The 26,037-nt window shown below is 37.9% G+C and overlaps 1 protein-coding gene across 1 annotated transcript in view; it reads left to right on the top strand.

Annotated features, from left to right (window-relative positions):
- The window catches only part of ITGB8 (integrin subunit beta 8), a 104,336-nt gene that overhangs the window by 57,030 nt on the left and 21,269 nt on the right, over nucleotides 1-26,037 (top strand). Inside the window, exons 5-8 of the mRNA XM_004604096.2 lie at nucleotides 1,459-1,624; nucleotides 2,176-2,334; nucleotides 18,659-18,754; nucleotides 22,443-22,532. Of these exons, the coding sequence (XP_004604153.2) occupies nucleotides 1,459-1,624; nucleotides 2,176-2,334; nucleotides 18,659-18,754; nucleotides 22,443-22,532 (511 nt within the window). The remainder of the gene's footprint in view (nucleotides 1-1,458; nucleotides 1,625-2,175; nucleotides 2,335-18,658; nucleotides 18,755-22,442; nucleotides 22,533-26,037) is intronic.

Genomic DNA, 26,037 nt, shown 5'->3' with positions numbered 1-26,037 from the left:
TATGTTGTGATTGTGTTTAAAATGACGTTGCTTATGATGGAACTTCAAAGACAGCTCAGCTTTAATATGAAAAGTAGGTCTAAAGATGAGACTACACCTCTTAAAAAAGTTCCCTTTTTCTTATTTTGAAATTCTGATTGTAAATACACATGTCTTACCATAAAAGAGAACTGTCTTTATTGCTTTTATTTTGAGTTTTTGTTTGGTGGCCACACCCAGCAGTGATCAGGGTTTACTCCTGGCTCAAGGCTTACTCCTTGAGCTAAGGGATCTAAGAGTCTCTGTGCTCAGGGATCACTCCTGGTGGACTCAGGTACCACAGGTGATACCACGAATTGAACCTGGGTTGGCCATGTACAAAACAAATGCCCTATCCATTGTACTATCACTCTGCCCAAAAAACTGATCTTTAAGTTAAAATTTTTTCACACAGTATATTAATTCACCTGTTGAATTTTCAGAAACAAATAGGCTGTTTTGCTTACATAAAACTTATCATTTTTATTTTAGCCAGGACATAGCATAGTGAAATTGAAAATAAATATCAATGCATTTATTAAGCACATAATTCTAGCCTGATTTAATTCATACATTTAATTAACACATTGCCCAGCTTATTTGGCATCACAGACTCAAATTTACAGAAACAGCTCTACTATCTGTTGTGTTAGAACAGAACATGCCTCTCCTGATGTTACATCCTGTTTCCTTTGACTGTGGATGTGCCTGAGATTGAAGATTCTCACTTTTGAATATCATAAAACTCCCAAAACAAATTTTTGGTTTGTTTGGGGTTTTTTTGCTTTATGGGTCACACCTGGCGATGCACAGTGGTTACTCCTGGCTCATGCACTCAGGAATTGCTCCTGGCAGTGTACAGGGGACCATATGGGATGCTGGGAATCAAACCTGGGTCAGCCGCGTGCAAGGCAAATGCTCTACTTGTTATGCTATCACTCCAACTCCACCCCAAAACAATTTTAATGAAGTTGATTTTCATCAATAATTCATATTATGATTCCCTTATTTTAAAATAATTTTAAAATATTTAACAATAGTCTACTACTTTAGATAACTCTTTTTCAAAAAATAATTTTGAGATCTGTCTCTTGGTTACATGTGATAGAACACTAACAACAATTCTTACCTCCTCTTAGAAATTCATAGTGCAGTTTAATATATATAATCCCTTCTGTGATTTATACTAAAAAAAATGTTTAACCATCCTTGTTTATTGAATACCAAATCATTATATCCCTATTTCCTACAAAGAAACATTTACCACTATCGACTTTTATCTAATTTTATTACATAGTTTTACTTTCTTTAATAAGACTTAATTGGAATAAAGAACCCAAAGAACTCCTTTCTCATATCAACAATGTAGTTTCACAATGAGCAGTACTTTAGACTGTTGAAAGAACAAAATGTAAATTTCTGTACTTTTTTCCAATTTAGTGACTATAATTTAGACTGTATGCCTCCCCATGGATACATCCATGTGCTCTCTTTAACGGAGAACATCACGGAATTCGAAAAAGCTGTTCACAGACAAAAGATTTCAGGAAACATAGATACACCAGAGGGAGGTTTTGATGCCATGCTGCAGGCAGCTGTTTGTGAGGTAATAAGTTTCACATTATTAAATGTTTCCTCAAATGTGGAATTCCCCAAGAATTCAGAATTTATTTTATCCTAGATTTAGTGAATGAATATATAGTATAAAAATATGTGTATATTACCAATCTCTTATTCAGCCCCAGTGTTCTTCATTTGTTATGTGTTTAGGGCATAGAGTCTAAACTGGAAGAGGGCTATAAGCAGTAAAAGATAAAAGGGGAAAAATAACTTCTTTCCAAAGACTATCCCTTTTCACTCACCATTCTCCAAGTAGGAACCAAATATAGCTGTTGCCTTACTCACATCAAATTGGGTACTGTGCACTTGGCAAACCTGGCTTGTTCATCTTCCAGGAGAACACAAGAAATCTCTAGCCAGGACATAGCATAGTAAAATTGAGAATAAATAAATGTTAATGCCATTTATGAAGCAGTATTATATTTATGCACATAATTATAGCCCGATTCAATCTTTGTTAAACATAACATTTACTTGAGATAAACAACACGGTAAAATCTCTTACTGCTCAATGTCTAATTCCATGTTTATTTTAAGAGTCATATTGGATGGCGGAAAGAAGCTAAACGACTGCTTTTGGTGATGACCGACCAGACATCTCATCTTGCACTTGATAGCAAATTGGCAGGCATAGTGGTGCCAAATGACGGCAACTGCCATCTGAAAAACAATGTCTATGTGAAATCAACAAGCATGGTAATGTAGCGCGCCCCTTGGTGATTATATCTCTTCTTTGAAGTCGAAGTTTCAATTGGAAATTCACTTATATCAAGAAGTACCTAAAGGAGAGGCTCTAGAGGATAGCTCTAAATTGCCTTTCTTGCAAGCAAAATGTATGAGTTCTATTTCTGGCATTCCATTTGCCAAGTACAGTCCCATCAACTCTGCAGTTTGGAATTTCCAATACTGCAAAAACATACAGGCTTTTGTCTGTCAGGTGTATGTGCGAAGTCAAAGTGAAGTGTGGGAACCCTCTGGTGAGCATTGCAGTAAAGATGTGAGAGCACTGCAAATGGGAGTGTGCATGACTCTCAGCGAGCATGCCTGTGGTCACCACAGCAACCCTCAGTGAGAACCACAATCAGATGTGAGCCCTACCAAGTACCATAACCAGTGAGTGAGCACCTTAACCAAGCATGTGTGATCACTGGGTATCATAGCAACAAAGGGAAGGGGAAGGAAGGGGGAAGGAGAACGAGTGCCTAAAGGAGTATGATAGGATCACTGTATCACTGTCCCCTATCATCCCGTTGATTTGCTTGAGCGAGCACCAGGAATGTTTCCATTCATCCCAACCCTGAGATTTTAGCAGCCTCTCCTTACTCTTCTTTCCCAACAATTAGAGGCTTTTTCATGGTCAGGGGAATAGGACCTGTTATTGTTATTGTTTTTGGCATATCAAATATGCCATGAGGAGCTTATCAGGCTCTTACATGTGGGCAGGATACTCTTGGCAGCTTGCTGGACTCTCCAAGAGGGGTAGAGAATGTATATCAGAATGATAGGATAGGATAAGCCAATGGAAAGAACATTGGAACAATGTAATCTATAAATGCTGGCCAACAAAATATAAGGTTAGAGTACTTTGGAAACAGTAGCTGATTCTCTCATGTGCTACAAATCACTCTTACTTATGAAATTAAGGGATTAGTTACGAAAATAAAAGGAGTCAGAGATACAGCTCAAGTGGTAGATCATGTGTTCAGCATTTGTGAGACCCTAAGCTTGTTCCTCAGTATTGACTGGCCCTTAAGCACCATCATGTCAGATTCCAGTTAAAAAAAAGTCATAAGACTATTTTTTATGGAAATTGAAGAACCTTCAAAGGAAAATATAATATATAAATATATTCTTGTGTATATAGAATGTGTAATATATATAGAATTGTAATATATATACATATATATCTTTCCTTTATAAAAATTAACTGGCTTTTCAGTTTTCATAAGAACAATCTTCACAGATACAGGCATAATCTAGAGACTGGGAAATAAAGAAGTAAAACAAGATGTGCTTTTATTATTTTGCACCTCACTCTTTTCCTCTGAAGCTTTTCTATAGTTCTATTAAAAAATGGGGGGCTTCTTTTTTTAAAAATTGGTGAATATATGATTGCTTCCCAAGGATTAGTTAAAGCTCTGAATTGTATTTTTGTTTTTATTTTATTTTATTTTATTTATTTGCTTTTTGGGCTCACATCCAGCGATGCACAGGGGATACTCCTGGCTCTGCACTCAGGAATCACTCCTGGCGGGGCTCAGGGGACAATATGGGATGCTGGGAATAGAACCCAGGTCCGCCACGTGCAAGGCAAATGCCCTACCCGTTGTGCTATCGCTCCAGCCCCTGAATCGTGTTTTTAAATATGATATCCTAGAATCACATGTTTCCCAACATTAGCTAATTCTACATGTGGAAAATTCAACTGCACAAAGCAGTTATTTCTGGCATTGACACATTTAGATGTTCACACAAATATTAGAACAACTTCTAAACTTTCTTAGATCTTGAGAATTTAATATCTAAGTAAATTTTCCTGATGTCCCAGATCTAAACAAGCAAATAAATCCTAAGTAATTAGGCTCAAATAGCTAACCAGTTATTAGTAAATAGCTTACTAATGGGAACTTCCCAAACCTGGGAGTCAGATTAGAAATTATCACCCTTATTTCCTATTCCACATTGATTTTCATGTTGCCTTGCTTTGCAAAGGTACAGTGCCATCTATAAGAACACTGTATCACTGCCATCCCATTGATCATCGATCTGCTCAAATGGGCTCAGTAATGTCTCCATTCGTCCCAGCCCTGAGATCTTAGCAGCTTCTCTTTACTTGTCCTTCCCAACAGTGCCACAGTAGAGGCTCTTCAGGGTTAGGGGAATGAGAACCATCATTGTTACTGTTTTTGGCATATGAATACGCCACAGGGAGCTGGCCAGCCTCTCCCATGCAGGAAGAAAACTCTCGGTAGCTTGTCAGGTTCTCTGAGAGGGAGAACTAGACTATAAGATGTCTAGACTGCCTAGCTACTGGAAAATGGGGGATCTGGGTGGAAGTGGCCTATTCCCGATCCCAGCAGGCTTGGAGTCTCAGCCCCAGGTCCCACACACCTGGGTTCCTCTGCCGGTTCCTTCATGCATGACGCTGTCCAAGTGTGTGGAGAGGGGCCTTGAGTGTGGCTGTGGCTGGGTTCCAGTAGTCTTCGGCCGCCAGGAGCTCTGCTCAGGGCGGGGAGGGAAGCTGGAGCCCATCCCCTCTGAGGGGCCCCGGGGAAGACAGCCAGGCGTGCAGGCAAGAGACTCTCTGCAAGAGACTGTGATTTTTTTTGTGTGATCAAAATTTGTATAAAATGCAAATAATTTAGAATAGCTAACAGTCGAGAGAGAGAGAGAGAGAGAGAGTAGATCAGGGAGTGGAACTGAATTAAGTTCAGAAGCAGGAATGCACATGTTCAGTTTTGTGTTTGGGGTCACTCTGGGCACAGAGGCTCGATCACACATTGCAGAGATCATGCAGTGCTGGGGATTGAACCCAGGTCCCCCACATCAAAGCATGTGCATTAGCTCTTTCTTTTTGCAGGTACATAGATGGCCGTCAGGAATAATTCCTGAGTGTATAGCAAGTAGTAACCCCCGAGCATCGCTGGGTGTGACCCAAAAAGTAAAAAAAAAAAAAGAAAGAAAAGCCCAAAGGCAACTGGAAACTGAGACTTGTTTTTAGTAAGAAGCTTTTTTTTTTAAGGGGGGCGGGGTTGGGGTATGCAGGAATATTGTAAACCATGATGCCTAAAAGAAAAAAAGAAAAATCTTCATTTCTAATAATTTTCCCCCAGAGATCCTATTGTCCTATCCTGTCATATCTATGAATTCTCCAAATATTTAAACTTGAAGTATCTATAAGAACATATAAGAACAGTGTCAATATATTAAAATGTAAACTACATCTAGTATATGGGTACTCAACAGTTGCCAGGTATTGTGTTACCTCAATAATTTAAGATTATTTTAAAAATTGGGGGCTGCTGAATGCATTATGATGCTCCAAGACATCTCACTCACAGTTTGGGAACTGTAAGGGTAAAATCACATGAATTTGGGATAAATTTATGTTGTTCCTAAGTAAAATTAAAGTAGTATAAATTTAGTTAATCAGACTGGAATGTTAGCAGAGCAGTAGGGTGTTTGCCTTGCACGTGGTTAACCTGGGTTCAATTCTTCCATCCCTCTTGGAGATCCTGGCAAGCTACCGAGTATCCTGCCTGCACAGCAGAGCCTGGCAAGCTACCCGTGGTGTATTTGATATGCCAAAAAAAGTAACAAGTCTCACAATGGAGACGTTACTGGTGCCCACTTGGACAAATCTATGAACAACAGGACGACAGTGCTACAGTGCTACAGAAATACCCTTACAGATTTATTGAAATTATAGAGAAATATTAGCATATGAAATCTGTCCAGCAATTGGTTAGGTTAGTCTTTTAAAAGTAGTCTCAAGGGGCTGGAGAGGTAGCATAGCGGGTAGGGCGTTTGCCTTGCAGGAGGCTGGCCCAGGTTTGATTCTGGTTTGATCCCATATGGTTTGATCCCATATGGTCCCCTGAGCACTGCCAGGAATAATTTTTGAGTGCAGAGTCAAGAGTAATCCCTGTGCATCGCCAGATGTGACCCAAAAAGCAAAATAAAAATCGAAGTAAATAATAATAAAAATAGTCTCAAGATGGAAAGATTTTAAGAGTAACTCGAATTTGGATTTAAATGTTGGGAATTTAGAGTAATTGCACTAATGTATTTTCCTTTACTAATTCTGTTCACTGGATTACAGTCTACTTTAGAATACCCAGCCAGTTCAATTTAGTCATTTCTTATCTTCCCTTCTTTGTATTTAACCTCTTTATTCTCAGATTGGGCTCTAATTTATTTACTAGGGAGTGGGAAAGAAGACAAGAGGAACTAATCTACTGTGACACAATGGGAAACTTTTCTCAAAGAATCACATTATTCTCAAATTGCCATGCATTATATTTTGAAGTTTTGCCAAGACATTAAAATCATCTCTTCATAATTGTCTTTGAGAATGTGCTGTTGCTTATCTAGGAAGGATTTTTGAAGGCAACAAAATTCACTCATAATAAATGCACATGCCATGCCTTATACTCTTAAAGCAATAAACTTTTATGCAGTGTTTGGGATCATACAACTTCAGGAACTTGGACAATCTAGCATGAAATTAATTTACCTTCTAGAACATTGTTCCACCTATTTAAAAAGCTAAACCTTCAATGTCACTGGTGTATTAAGTAAACCACGTAGCAGTCTATTTATTAATACCTTAGAATAATACTCTTGTTTATTCAAGGTCTTTTTTTTTAAGGGAACCTCTTCCTAAGAGTCCTAGTTCTCTTAATTTTAGGAACAGTGACATTTAACATTAGAAATTGCAGCTTTTTTGTTGACCCCTTGACCATGTATTTATGTACACAAGGTATACTCTACTCTGAAACTCCTGTTTCTAAGGCTATCTTATTTGTTTGTTTGTTTTGGGTGGGGTCACATGCAGCTATGCTCAGGGCTTACTGATTCTGCTCTTAGGACCTTCTAGGGTACCAGGGATCAAACCCAGGTTAGCCACGTGCAAGTCAAGTGCCCTACCCTGCTATACTATGTCTCTGAACCCTCTAAAGGCTATCTTGAACTTGACCTCAGGCATTTGCTTATTTATCATTTGAACGTGACTCTCAGCACTTACCTAATTATCCTTTAAAATGCCCTTCATGGTTTCCATTTTGGTCATTGTAGGTATATTTTTAGAAGATATAAGTTAAATAAGTAATGAAAATACTGCATCCCTGGCTTTATCTCCAGCTGTCAACACCAGTAATGTTAAATGGTTTGTGAGCTTCTTGGCTCAAGATTCTGGTTCTTTTATTTAAAAGGAAATGATGATGAAAGTCTAACATCTATGCTCTTTCCCTTCTGCATAAGTCCACTTTCTCTTGAACACATCATCATTTATTACTCTTTCTATCTCCTTCTTTGTTTTACCTAAATAAAAATATTTTCTATTTTAAAAGGGGCTGCAATCTAAATTACATGGAACAGAGTTTGCTTTTCTCCATAGCTCTTTTTAATGTGAACTTCATAACAATAACTGTATCACTTTATCACTGTCATCCTGTTGCTCATCGATTTGCTCAAGCAGGCACAAGTAATGTGTCCATTGTGAGACTTGTTGTTACTGTTTTTGGTATATAGAATACACCACAGGTAACTTGCCAGGCTCTGCCGTGAGGGAGGGATACTCTCAGTAGCTTGCCAGGCTCTCCAGAGGGATGGAGAAATCGAACTTGGGTGGGTCGCATGCAAGGCAAACACCCTACCCACTGTGCTATTGCTCCAGCCATAACAATAACTACCCTTTAAAAATACTAATTAACTGTAATCACCCTAACTCCATATGGAGCAGCATTTATCAACTGGGCAGGGGCTGGTGATACCACAGGTGAAAATCATGTAAATGGGCACTATAACATGAGACCAAGGAGCGACCTAATAGGACAGAAAAATAGGAAAGAAGCATTTTAAAATGACTTGCATAATCTCCACTTTGGCCATTAGAGACAGATTTTGAAAGATGAAAGTTAAATAAGTAATGAAAATACTGTTCTCTTCATTTGTCTCTGTCAATAATATTAAATGGTATGTGAGTTTCTTGGCAGAGACAAAATTCATGTGAATGAATTGGTGGCCTAAGAGTAAGTAGGATTCCGTAAGCCAGGAGAACTATAGGAAGGAAGCAAAACCAGGAAAAGGTTAAGAATCGTAATATCTGGTATCAGATTTCTCTTTGCAACTCTGTATGGGAATCATAAACATATATCTTACATAAAAAGAAAAACAGGGTAGAAGATGGTAATAAATTGATTAATACCAAGAAAAAGTGGCGGAGCTGGACCTTAGTCCAGCTCACTTATAAAAAAAAAAAACAACCTACATATAAAACTTAGAAATAATTAGACATAAAATACGTACTTTTTTTCAATAGATAGAAAAAGAGATAAAATAAAGTTCTTGGTGTAATTTTACTCTTTCTGGTTTGCATCCTTAGTTAAAAAAAATTAAACAAGTAAGTCACCTCAGTAAGCTACAAAGCAATCCATAAGTAAAATTAATTTATATTAATACATTGTTACATTTCTATATAAGGCTGTTGGTAAATGAAGTTTAGCCACTGAATAAATTATATTTCCATTATTTTTTTTCCTATTTGGTTTGCTTGTTTTTGAGCCATGCCCTAGGCTCAAAAACTCAAGGACTACTCCAGGAAGTGTTCTAGGGATAAAACAGTGCCGAGATTTGAATCTAGCTGTTCTGCATGCAAAGTGTGCAACGAGATCATTGAGCAATAGCTCTAGCCTCAATGTCAGATATTTGAGAGAGGGCCAAAGTGATGGTACAGCAGGTATGACATTTGCTTGCACACAGCAGACCTGGGTTCGTTTCCCTGCATTTCCTATTGGTCCATCTGCCAGGAGTGATCCTGAGCACAGAACAAAGAGAATGCCCTGAGCAGCACTGTGTATTGCCCCAAAATCAAACAAACTGAAAGAAATATTTGGGAGCAGTACACAGTCATACAATAAGCCCTCATTAGTTAGATTGTCAAGTATCGCTATGACTTCAGTCCTACATGGAGTGATTCAAAAAAAATAAGATCCTATCACACACCCAATTAATTTGATTAGCTTCACTATATCACTGTATCACTGTCATCCCATTGATCATCAATTTTCTCGAGCGAGTGCCAGTAACATCTCCAGTCGTCCTAACCCTTAGATTTTAGCAGCCTCTCTTTACTCATTCTTCTCAGCGGTGCCTCTTTGGAGTCTCTTTCAGGGTAAGGGAATGAGACCCATCATTGTTACTGTATTTGGCATATTGAAAATGCCACAGAGAGCTTGCCAGGCTCTGCCGTGCGGGCAGGATGCTCTCGGTATCTTCCCAGGTTCTCTGAGAGGAAGAACTAGGCTATGATAGGGAACGTTGTTTTAATAGTCTCTGGATCTTGGCCATTGATGCGATTACACGGCAGTTTGTGGGTGTGGCTGCGAAGCTACTGGAAAATGGGGGTTTAGGTGGAGGAGGCCCAGTCCCAATCTGAGCAGGCTTGGAACTCTCGGTTCTGGGTCCCGCACACCTGCATTCCTCTGCGGGTTCCTTCATGCGTGAGGCTCATCTGAACGTGTGGAGAGGGGCCTTGAGCATGGCTGTGGCTGGGTTCCGGAAGTTTTTGGCTGCCAAGGCTCTGTTCAGGGTGGGTAGGGAAACTCAACCTGCCCTGCTCCAAGGGCCCCAGTGAAGACAGCCAGGTGCAGGGGCAAGAGACTCTTGATTAGCTTAGGTTTGGCATTTCTTATTCTGTTCAGCCTTTCGTGTGTGAGCTTTAAAAGTAAGATTCTTTTCCAGTTCTAAAACTTAGAATTCCATGACTGCTAGCTACACACTTACTTTTCCTTTTCCTGCAGCCTCATTTGACTAGGCCAGCAACTGAATTATTATTTTACAGGACTGAAATTGAATTACAGGAGGCATAATAGGCCTTATTAAAGCATTTTGCTTCCACATAGGTAAAAACAGTCTGTCTCTGACTTCTCATACACCTTTCTTATCATTTCTTTATTTACATTTAGTCACTTTATTTTGGCTATGGATCTTATGTAATAAGGACTGGAGCAATAGCACAGCAGGTAAGGCATTTGCCTCACATGAGGCCGACCCAGGTTCGATTCCTCCGTCCCTCTTGGAGAGCCCAGCAAGCCTCCGAGAGTATCCTGCCTGCATGGTCGATCCTGGCAAGCTACCCCTGGTGATATTCAAATAACAGTAACAACAAGTTTTCTAATGGAGACATTATTGGTGCCTGCTCGAGCAAATTGATAAACAATGGGATGACAGTGCTACAGTGCTATTATGTCATAATTTCTTTTCCCTAGAACTGCAGTAAAAGAATGAGAGCTACAGAAGATACTTTATAGATCTATAATTTTGCTGCCTAAGTTAATACACTTTCTTTCCTCTTTTGTTTTTGGGAGAGTTTGCCATACCTGGAGATGCCCAGGGCTTATTCCTTCCTCCTGACTCTTCTCTCAGGGGTTCCTCCTGGTGGGGTTTAGAGTAATATATGTGGTGCTGGAGATTGAACCCACATTGGCTGTAAGGCTAAATCTACTGTACTATACCTCTGGTCACAACTTGCATTGTTATTATACTTATTTATGTTCCTTTTTTTCTGAAACCTATCTCTGATATTTTTAAAGTCTGGGAGATAAGAAATTAATGCATATTTATTAGAAAGAACCAATTTGAATCTTTTAGTCAAGACTTGGTTTTTGTTGCTCTATGGCTAAGAAATAATATAACTTCAGAGAATGTTAAATGTTCCCTTATCTCACCTTATCTCGACACATAATACTAAAGAATGCTAATTCAATGAGCAGTTATTTTGTGCTGGGCATTGTTCTGAGTATGTTGGTTCTGCTATCTCATGCAGTCTTTATTACAATCCTTGTTGTAGATGAAGTCAAAGCTTAGTCATTTGATTAATTAAAGTCACAGAGGAACTACAAACATCAGGTCAAGAGCTACAACTTCACTGCCTAATATCAGAATCTATAAATGTCCTTCAAGTTGATGCTGTGCTGAGCTGTCTCAGTTTAATAACACAGAGTCTGAATTATGTAAGCTGCCCATATTCAGATTCCTTAGCTCACTAAATTTCCATTATACTCACCTATCATGGATGGGAAGAGAGTATTTTTCCCAGCGTTTTAGCTTCTTGAATATCTATTTTCTCCTCTATGCCAGTTTTCATACTTTCTTAGTATGTGCAGCCTTTCAGAAAACCAGCAAATATAAATGCTTTTGATGAAAGTGAAAAGGGACCACTTTTGGGGGGAGGTGTGTCAGTTTAAAATTGTTTTGAACATTTAACTTCAGTGGTTCTTCCCAAAATAATTATTCTTCTAGATGTTTTAAAAACTGAAAAAGATTTATTTCTTAAACCTAAGTTTATTTAGTATTCTCATTTTTTTACAATGCTAAATTCTAGATATATATTTAAAAAATACAATAACACCAATTTGTTTTTTTCTTTTTTTTTCTTTTTTCTTTTTTTTCTTTTTTATTTTTTATTATTTTTTATTTTATTATTTTTTATTTTTTTAAATTTTATCACCATGTGGAAAGTTACAGAGTTCTCAGGTTTATGTCTCAGTTATACCGTATTCAAACACCATCCCTTCACCAGTGCCCATATTCCACCACCAAAATCCCCGGTATACCCCCCGCCCCCCACCCCAACTGTGTAACTGATGAATTTCACTTCATTTTCTCTTCACCTTGATTACGTTCCATATTTCAACACAAAACTCACTATTGTTGTGGGAGTTATACCCCCAAACAAGATAACCCTAATAAGGAGGCATTTGATAATTAGTTTTCCATTAAAAGATTGTATGTTTTCAGGTTTTAGAAAAGGTCACGCGGCCGCGTTAGCGGCCACGCAACTCAGATGTGTCCCAGTCCCGAATCCTGGAGCCGTGTTAGTTGCTGCTCAGTGTCGCCAGGGCTCCATCTGGAGAAGGCGTGCTGGCGGCACCTCCTCCTTCCGGCCCCCCGGTGTTGCTGGCCCCGATTCGGGTCCGGAGCATTGTCCGGGCCACGAATAACACCAATTTGATACCCTTTGTCAGAGCCTAAGAGTGAACAGCTTAATAGCTATCAAAAGTCAATTGTGAAGGGACTGGAGAGAAAGCACAGTGGGTATGGCATTTGCCTTGCACACGGCCGACCCGGGTTCGATTTCCAGCATCCCATATGGTCCCCTGAGCACTGCCAGGGCTAATTCCTGAGTGCATGAGCCAGGAGTAACCCCTGTGCATCGCCAGGTGTGACCCAAAAAGCAAAGAAACAAAAAACAAAACAAAAAAAAACAATTGTGAAAACCATCTAAACCAAAATATTATCTTAGAGGGGGAAAAATGTATCTTTATTTAGTCCTTTGGAAATGATTAACCTGTAATTATGAATGAACAGTGACTCTAGTGGTGAGAGAGATTGCTCAGGGGTTAAAGCATTTGCCTTCTATGCAGTCAACCTGGGTCTGATCTGTGGAACTGAATATGTCTCCGAGCACTGCCAGGAGTGATCTCTGAGTGCAGTCACGAGTTAAGGCCTGTGCACAGCCAGGAGTGCCCCCAACCAAAAACAAAAACAAAAATAACAACAAAAAAAGGAATTCTAATACAGTCAAACTAAAGCATATAATAATTCTTACAGTTTTTTTTTCACTCAGCCTAACATGGAATAAAAGTATATCTTCTAAAATTAGTTAAAGAGGGGCTGGAGCAATAGCACAGCAGGTAGGGCATTTGCCTTGCCTGCGGCCAACCCGGGTTAGATTCCCAGCATCCCATATGGTCCCCTGAGCACCGCCAGGGGTAATTCCTGAGTACAGAGCCAGGAGCGATCCCTGAGCATTGTCAGGTGTGACCCCCCCAAAAAAGAAAAAAAAATTAAAATTAATTAAAGAGATAAAATCAATTCAGGGTCATTGTATCACTTAGGGGATTCATGAATATGGCAATCGGTAATTGAAAGAAATGGTTACTCAAGTAGATCGCATGAAGGGCCTTTTAAGTCCATGAGCAGTTTTTATTTTAAACTATATATTGCTATATAGTTTAAACTAAAAAAAGTGCTTGCTTTCAGTTTAATGTTCTCTGAACTGTTCAGCTGTAAATGTTATAAGAATAATGGCTTCAATAAGAACTTTAAAATAGAACTATTTCTAATGCTTTTCACACTCACAGAAAAGTAAGCAGAAAATGATGCCTATACACAACATTTTTTTAACTGAAAGCAAAAGTTGCACCCAGAAACACCAGGATCAGCCTGTTAGTACCCTAAAACTGTTTTTCTTATGGTTCTGAAACGATTAAAAAAGAAAAAAAAGAGTGCACTGCAAAAGTAGTGAATAATAAACAGAATTTGATGTAAATATTTACAAACTAGGGTGTTCCCATTAAATTATAGCGCTTGTTTAAATAATTTTAAACAGAAAGTATTTTATTTCCACTCTCATTGAAAACTTCACAAAATTTATTTGTCTATGTCCCTCTTTAAGTAACTAGAATCCCTGTTTGACAGGGATCAATAATGGAAAGTCATAAATGAAGCAAGTCGAACAAGCGTATGCTAGAGGCCAACATCTAGCCTGCAGAAAAGTTCTCTAAATGTCTTTGATTAAGCAGTTCTGCACCATTTCCTTTTGTATTTATATATCACCAACTTGTATCCATGTGGGATGAAGATATATGTACTCCTTGCATTCTACAAGTGAGAGAATGGAAGCACTAAAAATAAAAGGGACTTGTATGAAATCATGTAGCCTTACATTGTCTAAAGTAAATGCCAGGGAGTGTGATCAAAACAGGAGCTCCTGGTCACGTTCAAACTGAGCTTAATAATTACTGGCACACAAAAGCCCTTACACCTTCTGGCCTATACAATCCCCACTTTCATTCTAAGCGGTACTTATTTATACCTGTCAAATACATGTGGAAACTGGATTACAGAGAGGTTAAGACAGGTGCCCAGTGTGACATTGTAGTAATGGACGCACCAGGAGTTGAACTTTTTTCAGAGTTCCTGACTATTCTGGATTTCATTCTCTACTGGAGGGGTTTTGCTGCCCAGAGGACATTTCAATGTTCAGAGACATTTTGGTGGTTCCTTCTGGGAGAGGTCAGTGATATTGATCTCTAATGAGTAAAGCCAGGGATGTTACTAGATATCATATAGCGCACAAATCCATAGTGCAGAAAAACCAGTGCCACATGTCAGGAACACCACTGATGAGAAATCTGGTCTATCCAGTGCTGTACTGTATAGAGACAGAAATTTGGTTATAAGGATAGATGTAGAATGACAATCCAAAATTCATAGGCATTGTCTCTATATAAACCTCTCTTAAAGATTGTTTTCATATTACATATCCCTTTAAAATTAACCTCCAAGAAAAATAACCAAGTGACTGAATAATAGATGTTGGACTGTTTCTTTTTGTATCTTATGATATGTGAAGAGAATTCATTCTCACTGGCATCTGCACTTGGTAAAATTATCCCATGTATCTCCACATAGCTACCTCCTAAGCCAGGATTGCCCCCAATAAATCTTTCTGGCCTCTTTGTTCTTTTTGACACTTAGAAGTTATTTCCCATGAGGCACTGTGAAGGTGTCAGTGAAGAAGAATGTGAAAGTAGTCCTTTGCCCTTAATTTCTTAAGCACTGTCTTAGCACATAGCTTTTCCTTTACTCTTTCTGCCCTTTAAAGGCCTGTTATCTCTATTAATTATTTTCAGAATTTGAAGAAATTCTACTTAATGGGTTAGACAGAGAGGGAGTTAAAGTGGAGGAGTAGTGACATCACCAAAACAGGACAGCTGGCTAAGAGGGAGTGTTCCTGCTAGTGAAATACAAATACAAGACATGAAAGATAAAGTCCTTAACAGATAATATGCTTCATGGAAGAGAGAAGGGGCCTCAACAATATCCATTAATCCACAGCTCTCCTGTCAACAGTGATTTATTTAAACATCTGTTCAACATTTGTAACTTTAACAAATTACCTTGAGTTACTTAGAATTGTATGAGAAATTTCTTCCTAGGGTTCCAAAAGTTAGTTCTTTTAAGCTTCAAAATGCAAGAGACTTTTTAAATGAGCTCCTGCCAAGCTAGGATTTTCTAGGTTTAAAAAATGTGTACTTTTGGTAAATGTAACTTCCTGTTTTTGAAAGAGGGAAATGGATTAAGAAGCATCCATAAACTGCTTACGTATTGAACTGTTCTTTAACTTTCCATTTTATGTGAGTTAAGTAAAAGTTGGTTAAAAGCATATGGATTAAATTTTTTTAAATATGAGTAGTTTTAAAAAATTAAGAAGGAGGAATAAATACTTGGCAAAGTGTGATTTTTTTTCTGTCAAAGCTAAATTGTTTAAAAACAATTTTTAAACTGTTTAAAAACAGTTTTTCCATAAAAAACCAAAAGAACTAGACTTACCCTTCCTTCATTTGTTTTCTTTAATTCTCTAGCATTATACAAATGGCCATAAATGCACCTTTAAAATACACAAGTTGTTAGGAAAAGAACTAAGATTTATCTGACAGAGCTCCTAGTTTAGTGAATGTTTTTGTTTCTTTAAAATTATGTTCCTAACAATTGCACTGGGCAGAAATTTTCTCATGCAAATTAATGTGGTAATGCTTTATAGACCTCCTCACAAGTTGGTTTCACAGCACATTTAACTGCAGTTCATGAAAAAATAATTCTATGAGGGATTTTAGATTATGTAGAAATAAAAGGATATTAATTATGGTTGTTAGTCCATGCGGGCTGCTATAACAAACAGTATAAACTGTGATAAACAATAAAAAGTTCTTGCTCAGAGGCACTGGCAGATTTGGTGTCTGGTGAAAGCCTACTTTCTGGTTCACAGCTGGCACCTTCTAGCAGTGAGCTCACATAATGGAAGAAGCTAGCACTCTCCTGGGTCTCTTTTTAAAAAAAAAAAAAATTAAAAAACTTGTCCTTTTTATTGAACCACCATGAGATACGTAGTTAAAGAGTTATTCATGAATTCATGATTGGATTTCAGTCATTTGTTCCAACCCATCTCTTCACCACTATACATTTCCTGCCACCATTGTCCCCAGTTTCCCTCAACCCTCATCCCAGCCTGCCTCTGTGGCAGATAACCCCTCTCCCTCCACCCCCACTCCTCTCTTTTCCTCTCCCTCTTCCTTACCCTTTTCCCCTTCCTTTCCCTATTCTTCTTCCCTCTTAGACACAGTGGCATATAAGACTATCATGTATATCACTTTCAGCGCTCAGTTTTTGTCCACAGTCATCATTTCCAACTATCATTGCCATAGTGGTCCCTTCTCTGTCCTAACCCTCAAATATATGATCATTTAATCTTTGGTACAGTAGCAAGAAATATAAAGTGGAGCAAGGAAAGCCTCTTCAACAAATGGTGCTGGGAAAATTGGGCAGCTAGTCAGACCTCTTTCTAAAGCCATTCACAGAAGTCGAATCAAAATGGACTAAAGACCTTGATATAGGACCATATCCATAAGGTGCATAGAGGAAAACATAAGCAGAACTCTTCATGATACTGAAGCTAATGGCTTCTACTAAGACGAAAGTCCACTGTATCTCTTTTATGAAGGCAATAATCTCATTCATTCATAGGGCTCCACTTTCATGATCTAAATAATCTCCCAAACGTCCAGCCTCCAAACACTGTAAATTTGTAGGTTAGCATTTCAGCATATGCATATGAGGAGAAGACATAAATATTCAGATTGAAACAGTTACTGATGCCAATGATCATAATTTTAAGCACAAGGCTGCGGCTTCTCTCAATGCATATAAGTTTAATATATGGGTCACAGAGTTGCCAGAGTGCATAAATGTTAAGCAGCATGATTTAGCAAGATGTTTTGCCTTAAAGAAAACACATTGCTATGTGTGTGCAAAAGGGAAAGAGAAATACAGGAAAGTAAAATCTACTCAAACTTGTAACTTGAACTGAATCATAAATAACATAGACTCAGTGACACAATTAGTTGGCCCATACAATTACATGCCAAGTAATATGTGGGCACTACTGCAGGTGAAGTTGAATATTATCTTTCTGAAGGGTGGTTAGTAGAGAGCATTTCTAGAAAGTACTGTGTATACCTATCTCAGTAGCAATGTCTAAGAGCAATATCTATTAGATTTTTTTCTTTACTAAATTTTTCTTCTTCCCTCTTCTTCCTTTCTTTTTCATTTTCTAATGCCTTATCTTTCAAAGTAAAACATATTTGTAATTTATACATGAGGAAAGGTTAAGTACAATTAAACATTTAGAGAGCTGTAAGATACATCTATAAGCATTTGAAAGTAAAACTTTATAATTGCTATTAGTTTTGAATACCTATGTATTTATATAAACTAAATTACATGAAAAAGTCATATATTCTTTTTAATCTTCTCAGTCTTGCCCAGAAACATGGAAGGCAGTTTCTATTCATTTCTTATAGAGGATGGACCTGAGATAGAATTTTTATTATAAGTAATACCCAGCATTTTTTTCTTACTATTCCTGGGGCTTACTTCTGACTCTGCTCAGGCATCACTTCTAATGGGATTCTAGGGACCATATGTGCTGCGGGTGACCAAACCTGAGTTAGCCATGAGCAAGGCAAGCAACTTCCCTACCATGCTCTCTCTCCAACCCCACAGCCTAGGATTTAAAACACGATTTCCTGCTTTTAAACAGTTTATGTCATATCTGTGATATATAAAATATTAAATCTGTGTATACCTGCATATATTTGCATTTCAACACTGATTTCTGAATTTTTCCTAAAAATGTTATTATCACTAATATCTATTTATGAATATTAAGTTGCCTTTCAATCGGGGCCACAGAGAGTACAGCAGGTAGAGCACTTACCTTGGGTGCTAGTGACATAGGTTTGATCCCCGACTCCACAGATGGTCCCCTGAGATTTCCAGGAGCGATCCCCGATATAGAGTCAAGAGAAAGCCCTGCGCACAGCCAGGTGTGTGCCCCCCGACCCCCTGCAGTGCCAAAAAAAAGAAATCTTTTAATTATACTGCTTTGAGTTTGATGTTTATATAAAGAAATCTTAAATACTTTTTGAGCTATGTTGAATTCAACTCTTTATTTTTCTGAGTTAACAGTTTTTATAGGACTTTTCCAATAAAACAGCATTAAATGCTAATGTCAATATTTTAAAGCAAATTTAAATGCCTCTAGTAAAAATTATCTTTCCCAATAAAGTTTTTATGCCAGTCATATGCTTTTCTCCATGATTGATATTTAGATAAATGTGGGATTGAAATACTAAAATTCACCATTCTTTTATTTTTTCATTATATGTTACAGGAACATCCCTCATTAGGTCAACTTTCAGAAAAATTAATAGACAACAACATTAATGTTATTTTTGCTGTTCAAGGAAAACAGTTTCAATGGTATAAGGTATGTTTATTCTAAAATAGAAAGGTTAAGATGTTTGTGTGGGCTGACACTTGACCATATCTTAGATCCATGGTAAAGACACTAAGGTCATTATAATTAGTACAATATAAATTTGATATTAAGTAATATACATTATTGTCCCTTAATTATAAATTCCATGTTTATAATATCTAGAACCAAATGTGGGCTCTTATGTGAGTGTAGTGCTACGAAATGATACTATTGGAGAGTTTAAGAGAGAAAGGAAAGGAATCATGGAATGGCTAACACTATCAGTGCTTTCACACATAAGAATAATCTGGGTTTTGTTCAGAATCCTTTGGTCAGAACCATGGTTAGAATAGACAAGTATGTCACTCTGGTTGTTCCAAAGACCACCAACACAACACACACCACCCCAGACACACAGACTGCTTTTTAGTGCCCGGCTGTGGCTTTCTGTGAATAGTCTTTTACCTCTTTTTCTTCCTGAAATCTGTTTTCTTTATTTCCATGACACTGTGATGCCTCTTGTGAGTTTCTGTTTAGAGGTTTTTCTTCTCCGTTACTTCTGCCATTGACTCCCTAACGATGAGAACTTCAATACATTTTCATTTTCCCCTAGAACTGGTATTCCCTCCACAATTTTACCCAACTACCACATTTGTAATCTGAAAGCATTACTTTATTTTTTATAATTTTTTACTTTTAATCACTGTGAACTAAGAATTACAAAGTTTCAGGCATACAATGTTCAACACCAATCCCTTCACCAGTTTTCACTTAACTCCATCAATGTCTCCAGTTTTTCTCCTGTCTCCAACCTACTTGTAGAGCAGGTACTCTTCCCCTCTACCATTGTCCTAGTGTTCCATTCCCTAATTCATCCCCCTCCCCACCCAAGTCCAATCCAGTGGCAAGCTTCCTACTGCAGAACTGTTCTGCTGTTTCTATTGCCTTTTGACCTTAGTTATACTCTTATGAAGTTCCTTTACATCCCGAATATGAAAGAGATCATTCTGTTTCTGTCCCTTTCCCTCCAACTAACTTCATTCATATGACTCTCTCCAGATCCATCCATTGAGCAACAATTTGCAAGACTTTATCCTTTCTTACTGCCACTAGTATTCCAATATGTCTGTACTGTAGTTTCGTTATCCTGTCATCTTTTCTTGGCCACTTGGGTTGTTTCTAGACCTTTGCTATTGTGAATAATGCTGCAATGAACACAGGCACGCAGATGGCACAAGGCAAGTTTGCCTACTTTCACCATTTCTATTTAATTTAGAATGTAAGTACTTTCCATAGTAAGTAGACAAGAAAAAGATATCAAGGGAATCCAGATAGGAAAGGAAGAAGTCAAGCTTTTACTATTTGCAGATGACATACAATATTTAGAAAATCCTAAAGACTACGAAAAATGTTCCTAGAAACAATAGAGTTGTGTAGTAAAGTGCAAGCTACAAAGTGAACACCCAAAAGTTAATGGCTTTCCTGTACACAAATAATGAAATAGAAGAAAGAGATATTAAAAAATCAATCCCACTCAGAACTGTACCTCAGAAAATCAAGCACCTAGGAATCCGCTTAACTAAAGAAGTGAAAGGCCTATACAAAGAAAACAGCTAAACACTTCTTAAAGAAATAAGATACCAGGAAATGGAAATATATCTCCTGCTCATGGATTGGGAGGATCAACATCGTCAAGATGGCAATATTCCCCAAATTATAGATTCAACAGATTATAGATTCCTTATAGATCCAGTCCCTATAAGGATAACCATAACATTTTTCAGAGAAATAGATAAAACACTCATGAATTTCATATACACCCGTACCCAGTCAAAGCAATCCTCAGGAAAAAGAAAATAGGAAGCATCACTTTTCCTAATTTTAAAGTGTACTGCAAAGCAGTGATAGTTAAAACAGCATGGTACTGGAACAAGGACAGACACTAAGATCAACGGAATAGAACTGAAAGCATTACTTTAATAACACAGTTTCTTCCCTTAAAAATCTACAATGCGACTTTAATTCCCTATTTTCCCAAATTTACATATCATTTAAATTTTAAGTGTAACATCCATTAACATTCTTAAAAATTGGACTTCTGGCCAAATTAAGTGGCTCAAACCACTCTGATGATGGTAACATCCTCTACCCATTGCGTATTTACTCTTGACAGGTACTGAGTTTATTGGCATTACTTCATTTATTTTAAAAACTCATAATATTCAGCGTAGCATAATTAATATACCCATTTTTAAATATGAAGAAGCAAATTCAGGGTGCTTATATATTTCATTTGAAGTTTCCTAACTACCCAAATTCTGCATTTAATAAGCAGGAGCTTAATAGTGGAATTTTGTTTTGTCTAGTTATGCTTCTGCCTCTTCTTTTTCTGCTATTGTTTCTTGATGTTATCAGTTCTATTGTTTCTCCCTCTCCTTTATAGATATATTTTGATGACTTGATAGACCACAATGCCAAATTTATTATTAATTGAATGCAGAGTGAAAATTCACAGGCTCTGAAAGCCTGACAAGATCCAAGAGTCCTGTATGTGCCCTTGCGGTCACCTATTTTGGTTATCCGAAAATATTTTCATCAAACACCTTTTGGGTCATAATAGCCTTCAAATTCATTGCCCAAACTCATTCTCCACCTGCCTGCCAAGATGACCTATATAATTCACAAGTGTGACCACAGTACTCCCCAGAGTATTCAAATGCCTTCCTCTGATTTAGAGAGCCAAGTCTTTAATGTGGCAAATGATGGCATCTAGTCTCTCCCGGTTTTTCTCATCTCACCCCCTCTATTCTCTGCCTTGCTCTTCTTCATCCAGCAAAAAACAAACTCACCTGGATTCTCTTAGGAAAATCACTAAATTATCCTCCTATGCACACACACTCACCAAGCTCTTTTTGTGCTTCCCTCAATGCCTGTAAGCCCTTTTCCCTCAGTACTTTGTAACACCTGTGTTGTTCCTGACAGCTGTTGACGAGTCCTCAAATGCTTGCTGGACACCTCTCTCATCTCTCTCATTAGAGTTTATGCAGATCTCTATTGAATCGCACATAACCTTTTTTTAAAAAAATGTATATTGTTTTTTAAGTGGCCATTTAAATTCCTGTAAGAGGCTTAAGAATCAAAAATAGCCTGCTAATTTAGCATCTCCAAAGTGGTATACAAGTTACTTAATAAGAATAGATAAGTAGATATTAAATTTCTGCAAGTGACACATTTTCCCTGTCACCTGAAAGACCAGATTGTTAGTGACTAAGAAATAGCTGGTTTATAATAGGAATTTGATGTTATTGTTTTGAACAGTAATGTGAGTTTTAACACTTTTTAAAGATTTCTTATAAATATGTGCCCTTCACTTTAGTTTCTTCTGTGTTCTTACTTTGGTCTACAACTCAGATAAACCTGTGCATATTGTCCCATATATATCATGTGTATATACTACTGCAAGTTCACATACTCATTATCATTTAAGATTATGTGCTTGGCCTATCCTACTAAATTACTTACATATTTCATATGATGCACACCACACCTTATTCATATGTTCCATCCAGCTATATATTCTATTAATATATTCATATTTAACTCATATTCTACTGGTGAAGATAAGAATTTTAATGTTCTGTTGATTACTAAACCACTGTATACTACTGTCACTATATAAATTTTGAATATTTTCTAGGACCTTCTGCCTCTCCTGCCTGGTACCATTGCTGGGGAAATTGAATCAAAGGCTGCAAACCTCAATAATTTAGTTGTAGAAGCCTACAAGGTATGCATATACTGAGCACTTTATTTTTTCAAACATACCTTAATCCTAAATTCTGTGATAGGTACAAACTGGCACCAAATTATTTTAAAAAGAGTGGTAGTAAAGAGCATTAGATTAGGGATTAAAAGCTGGAGGATAATCTTGGTTCTGCTATCATAACTTGTCATGATACCACTGTCATCCCGTTGTTCATCGATTTACTCAAGCGGGCGCCAATAACGTATCCATTCATGCCAGTCCTGAGATTTTAGCAGCCTCTCCTTACGCGTTTTTCCCAATAACAGGAGGCTCTTTTCAGGGTCAGGGGAATGAGATCTGTTATTGTTACTGTATTTGGCATATCAAATACGCCACGGGGAGCTTGCCAGGCTCTTCCATGCTATTTTCTGATGGTGTTGTTTAATTCATGCCAGTGAACACCCCTAACTTCCCAGGCTCCTAAGAGACAGCATTATATCTTCTGCCCAACTAAAAGGTTGGGGTTTCTAGAACCTTCTTCCGGGGGCCTTGAGATGGCTGTGGCCATGTGCCTGTCTGGCACGCACAAGTTGGATCGCTAGCCCCATCCTGCGTGTGCCAAGTATGATCACTGCAGCACTGTTGTTTGAGATCCTCAGAGCCAAGTATGCCAGCCCGAGCAAGCACCACATCATGATACCGTAGGGAAATTATTTTAGCTTTCTTGTCCTCGTGTGTCTCATGAGCAGGAAATGTAGGGAGACTGGGAGCTACCAAATTTTCTCCCAAATGAAACACTCAATGAGATACTCAATTATAGCTCTAGAATTCAATTCATAACCAAGAAATTTCATAATACCTGATGCAATACTTTGCAAAGATAAAGTAAGTAATCCACATTTTTTTAAAGCTATAACCAGTTCGGATAAAAACAAACTCACCTGGATTCTCTTAGGAAAAATCACTAAATTATTCACAGTTATCTTACCATATTTATCAAATCCATTTAATTAAAAGAAACACAGAAATAAATACGCTGTTCATTGAGTTGATGGTTGTACATTGTCCCCAGTGTGTGGAAGGGGGTGAGAGGTGAAAAGATTGCTCTCTGAACTTCAGTCATTCTTGTATAAAAGTCTCTGTTAGATTCTTGTCGTTATAGTAAATGCTAACTTAGTCAGACTAAGAACGAGCTACTTGTCGTACATTTACTACCCATCACACAAGACAGATGGTAGTTCTTCTGCATATGTGTGGGAGTTTAAAGAAGTTAAGCAATTTAACAAATGGTGGAACAGTTAACAAGCAAAACACATGGAGTCAGAAAGCATGTCTTTCCTTGATTCCAGGCCCCAGGTGCTTCCTCTGTGAAATTACACCCACTTTTCTTTTCTTGCTTTACTTGATGTCCAAAAATAGGTTTATTTTACCTTGAATTAGGGACTATGGATACAGCCCCACTTTCCAAAATGCTCTGATTCCCTCCCTAACACAATAGCTAAACAGTGTAAATGCTCAAACACTTGTGGAAAATCTCAGGTGGCTTTTCTCAGGATTTTTTTTTTCCAGCACAACACTTGCTTCAATTCATTTACAGAAAGAAAAAGAATGTTATAGACATAGGATAAAAATAAGTAAAGTATAATTTATTTAAAATTTTCTCTTTTAAGAGGAAAATATGGAGTTGGAGCAATAGCACAGCAGGTAGGGTGTTTGCCTTGCACGCCAACCTGGGTTCAATTCCCAGCATCCCATATGGTCCCCTGAGCACTGCCAGGAGTAATTTCTGAGTGCATGAGCCAGGAGTAACACCTCGGCATCACCAGGTGTGACCCAAAAATAAAAAATAATAATTAAACAAATAAGAGAGAAAAACATATTGCAAAAAAAAAGGAGGGGGGAAGCCAACATTTTCTACATCTGAAAGTATACTGGCTGAAATAAAGAAGAGAATCTTAATTCTATTTCTTTCCTAGTGTTACAAAAGAAATTAGGGCTAAGGGCAAGCCTTGAGAACTTACAAGAAAAAATCAAGGATGTGTACAATTCATTTCCACTAGTAGCGTGTTCTTAAGAATGATTAAAATAGAGCCCTCAGAGATGGTACAAGGGTAAGGTGCATGCCTGGTTTACAGCTTTCTCGGCTCTATCCCTGCACCATGTATAACTCCCCACACACTGCCAGGAATGATCCTTGAGCACTGCCAAGTGTGGCTGAAAAAAACAAAAAACAAAATGAAACTAAACAACAAAAGAAAATGGAAGAATCAAAATGGGAAGGACCTTACCATGTTAGAAGTCACCTCATTTTTTTTTCTTTATTGGGTCACACCCGGCAATGCTCAAGGGCTCCTCCTGGCTCATGCACTCAGGAATTACTCCTGGCGGTGCTCGGGGAACCCTATGGAATGCCAAGAATCGAACTCAGGTTGGCCGCATGTGAGGCAAATGCCCTCCCCGCTGTGCTATGGCTCCAGCCCCCACATCACCTCATTTTTATGGCATAAAACCGAACAAGATACATAAATAATAAATTTATCTACACCAATGGGAAGAAAAACAGCAGCATATGGTTTCCTGTTCTCTTTTCACTCAGAACAAGTACGTCCAAGTACATGATACTCACTGTTGTTCTTCTTAACCTTAAACAATGGGAGGGGGGATATTAAAAATACAGAAAAAACTTATTATAATTTTCTTAGTTTAGGGTTTTATTATCTTGTCTATATTTTCGTAAGTCACTTAAAATTTTGTTTTTGTCTTTCTAGTTCAATAAAAACAATTCATAATATGCTGGATAATTATAAACCATAAAAAGTCTATTTTGGCTATATTTGTTAGAATAGTAAAAATTGGCCTTAGGCTTAATTTCTAGATCCTCAAAACTGGATGAAACTTTAAGTACTATTCACCCTATATAAAAATTATTAGTGTAACTAGTTTAAGATTTTAAGAGAAGCATAATTTCAGAACACTCATTATACTATGAGTTTCCTTCTATTTTCTTTGGGGAAGAGCAAATCTGCTGTGCTCAGGGCTCACTCCTGGCTCTGGACTCAGGGATCATTCCTGATCGTGCTCAAGGGACCATCTGGGATGCCAGAGATTGAACCCAAGTCAGTTGGGTCCATACCAAGCACACTTCCCTCTGCACTATTACCCTGGCCCCAGGTTTATCTGGTCTATCATCAGAAGTTTCTGTTGGTTCATTGAAATTTTTTTTTATTTTTTTATCGAATCACCATGTGGAAAGTTACAATGTTCTCAGGCTAATGTCTCAGTTATACAATATCCAAACACCCATCCCTTCACCAGTGCCCATATTCTACCACCAAAAACCCAGGCCCCCGCCCCCGCACCCCAACTGCATAACTGATGAATTTCACTTCATTTTCTCTTTACCTTGATTACATTCCATATTTCAACACAAAACTCACTATTGTTGTTGGAGTTTCCCCTCAAAAAAGACAGCCCTACTACCAAGGAAGCATTTGATAGTTTTCCATTGCTTAGAATGAAGAGATATGTAGCCCCACTGCTCCAAGTA

Source organism: Sorex araneus, chromosome 1, assembly GCF_027595985.1.
Source record: "Sorex araneus isolate mSorAra2 chromosome 1, mSorAra2.pri, whole genome shotgun sequence".
NCBI lineage: Eukaryota > Metazoa > Chordata > Mammalia > Eulipotyphla > Soricidae > Sorex > Sorex araneus.
Note: the sequence above shows the minus strand (reverse complement) of the source record. Positions and strands in the feature narration are given on the sequence as shown.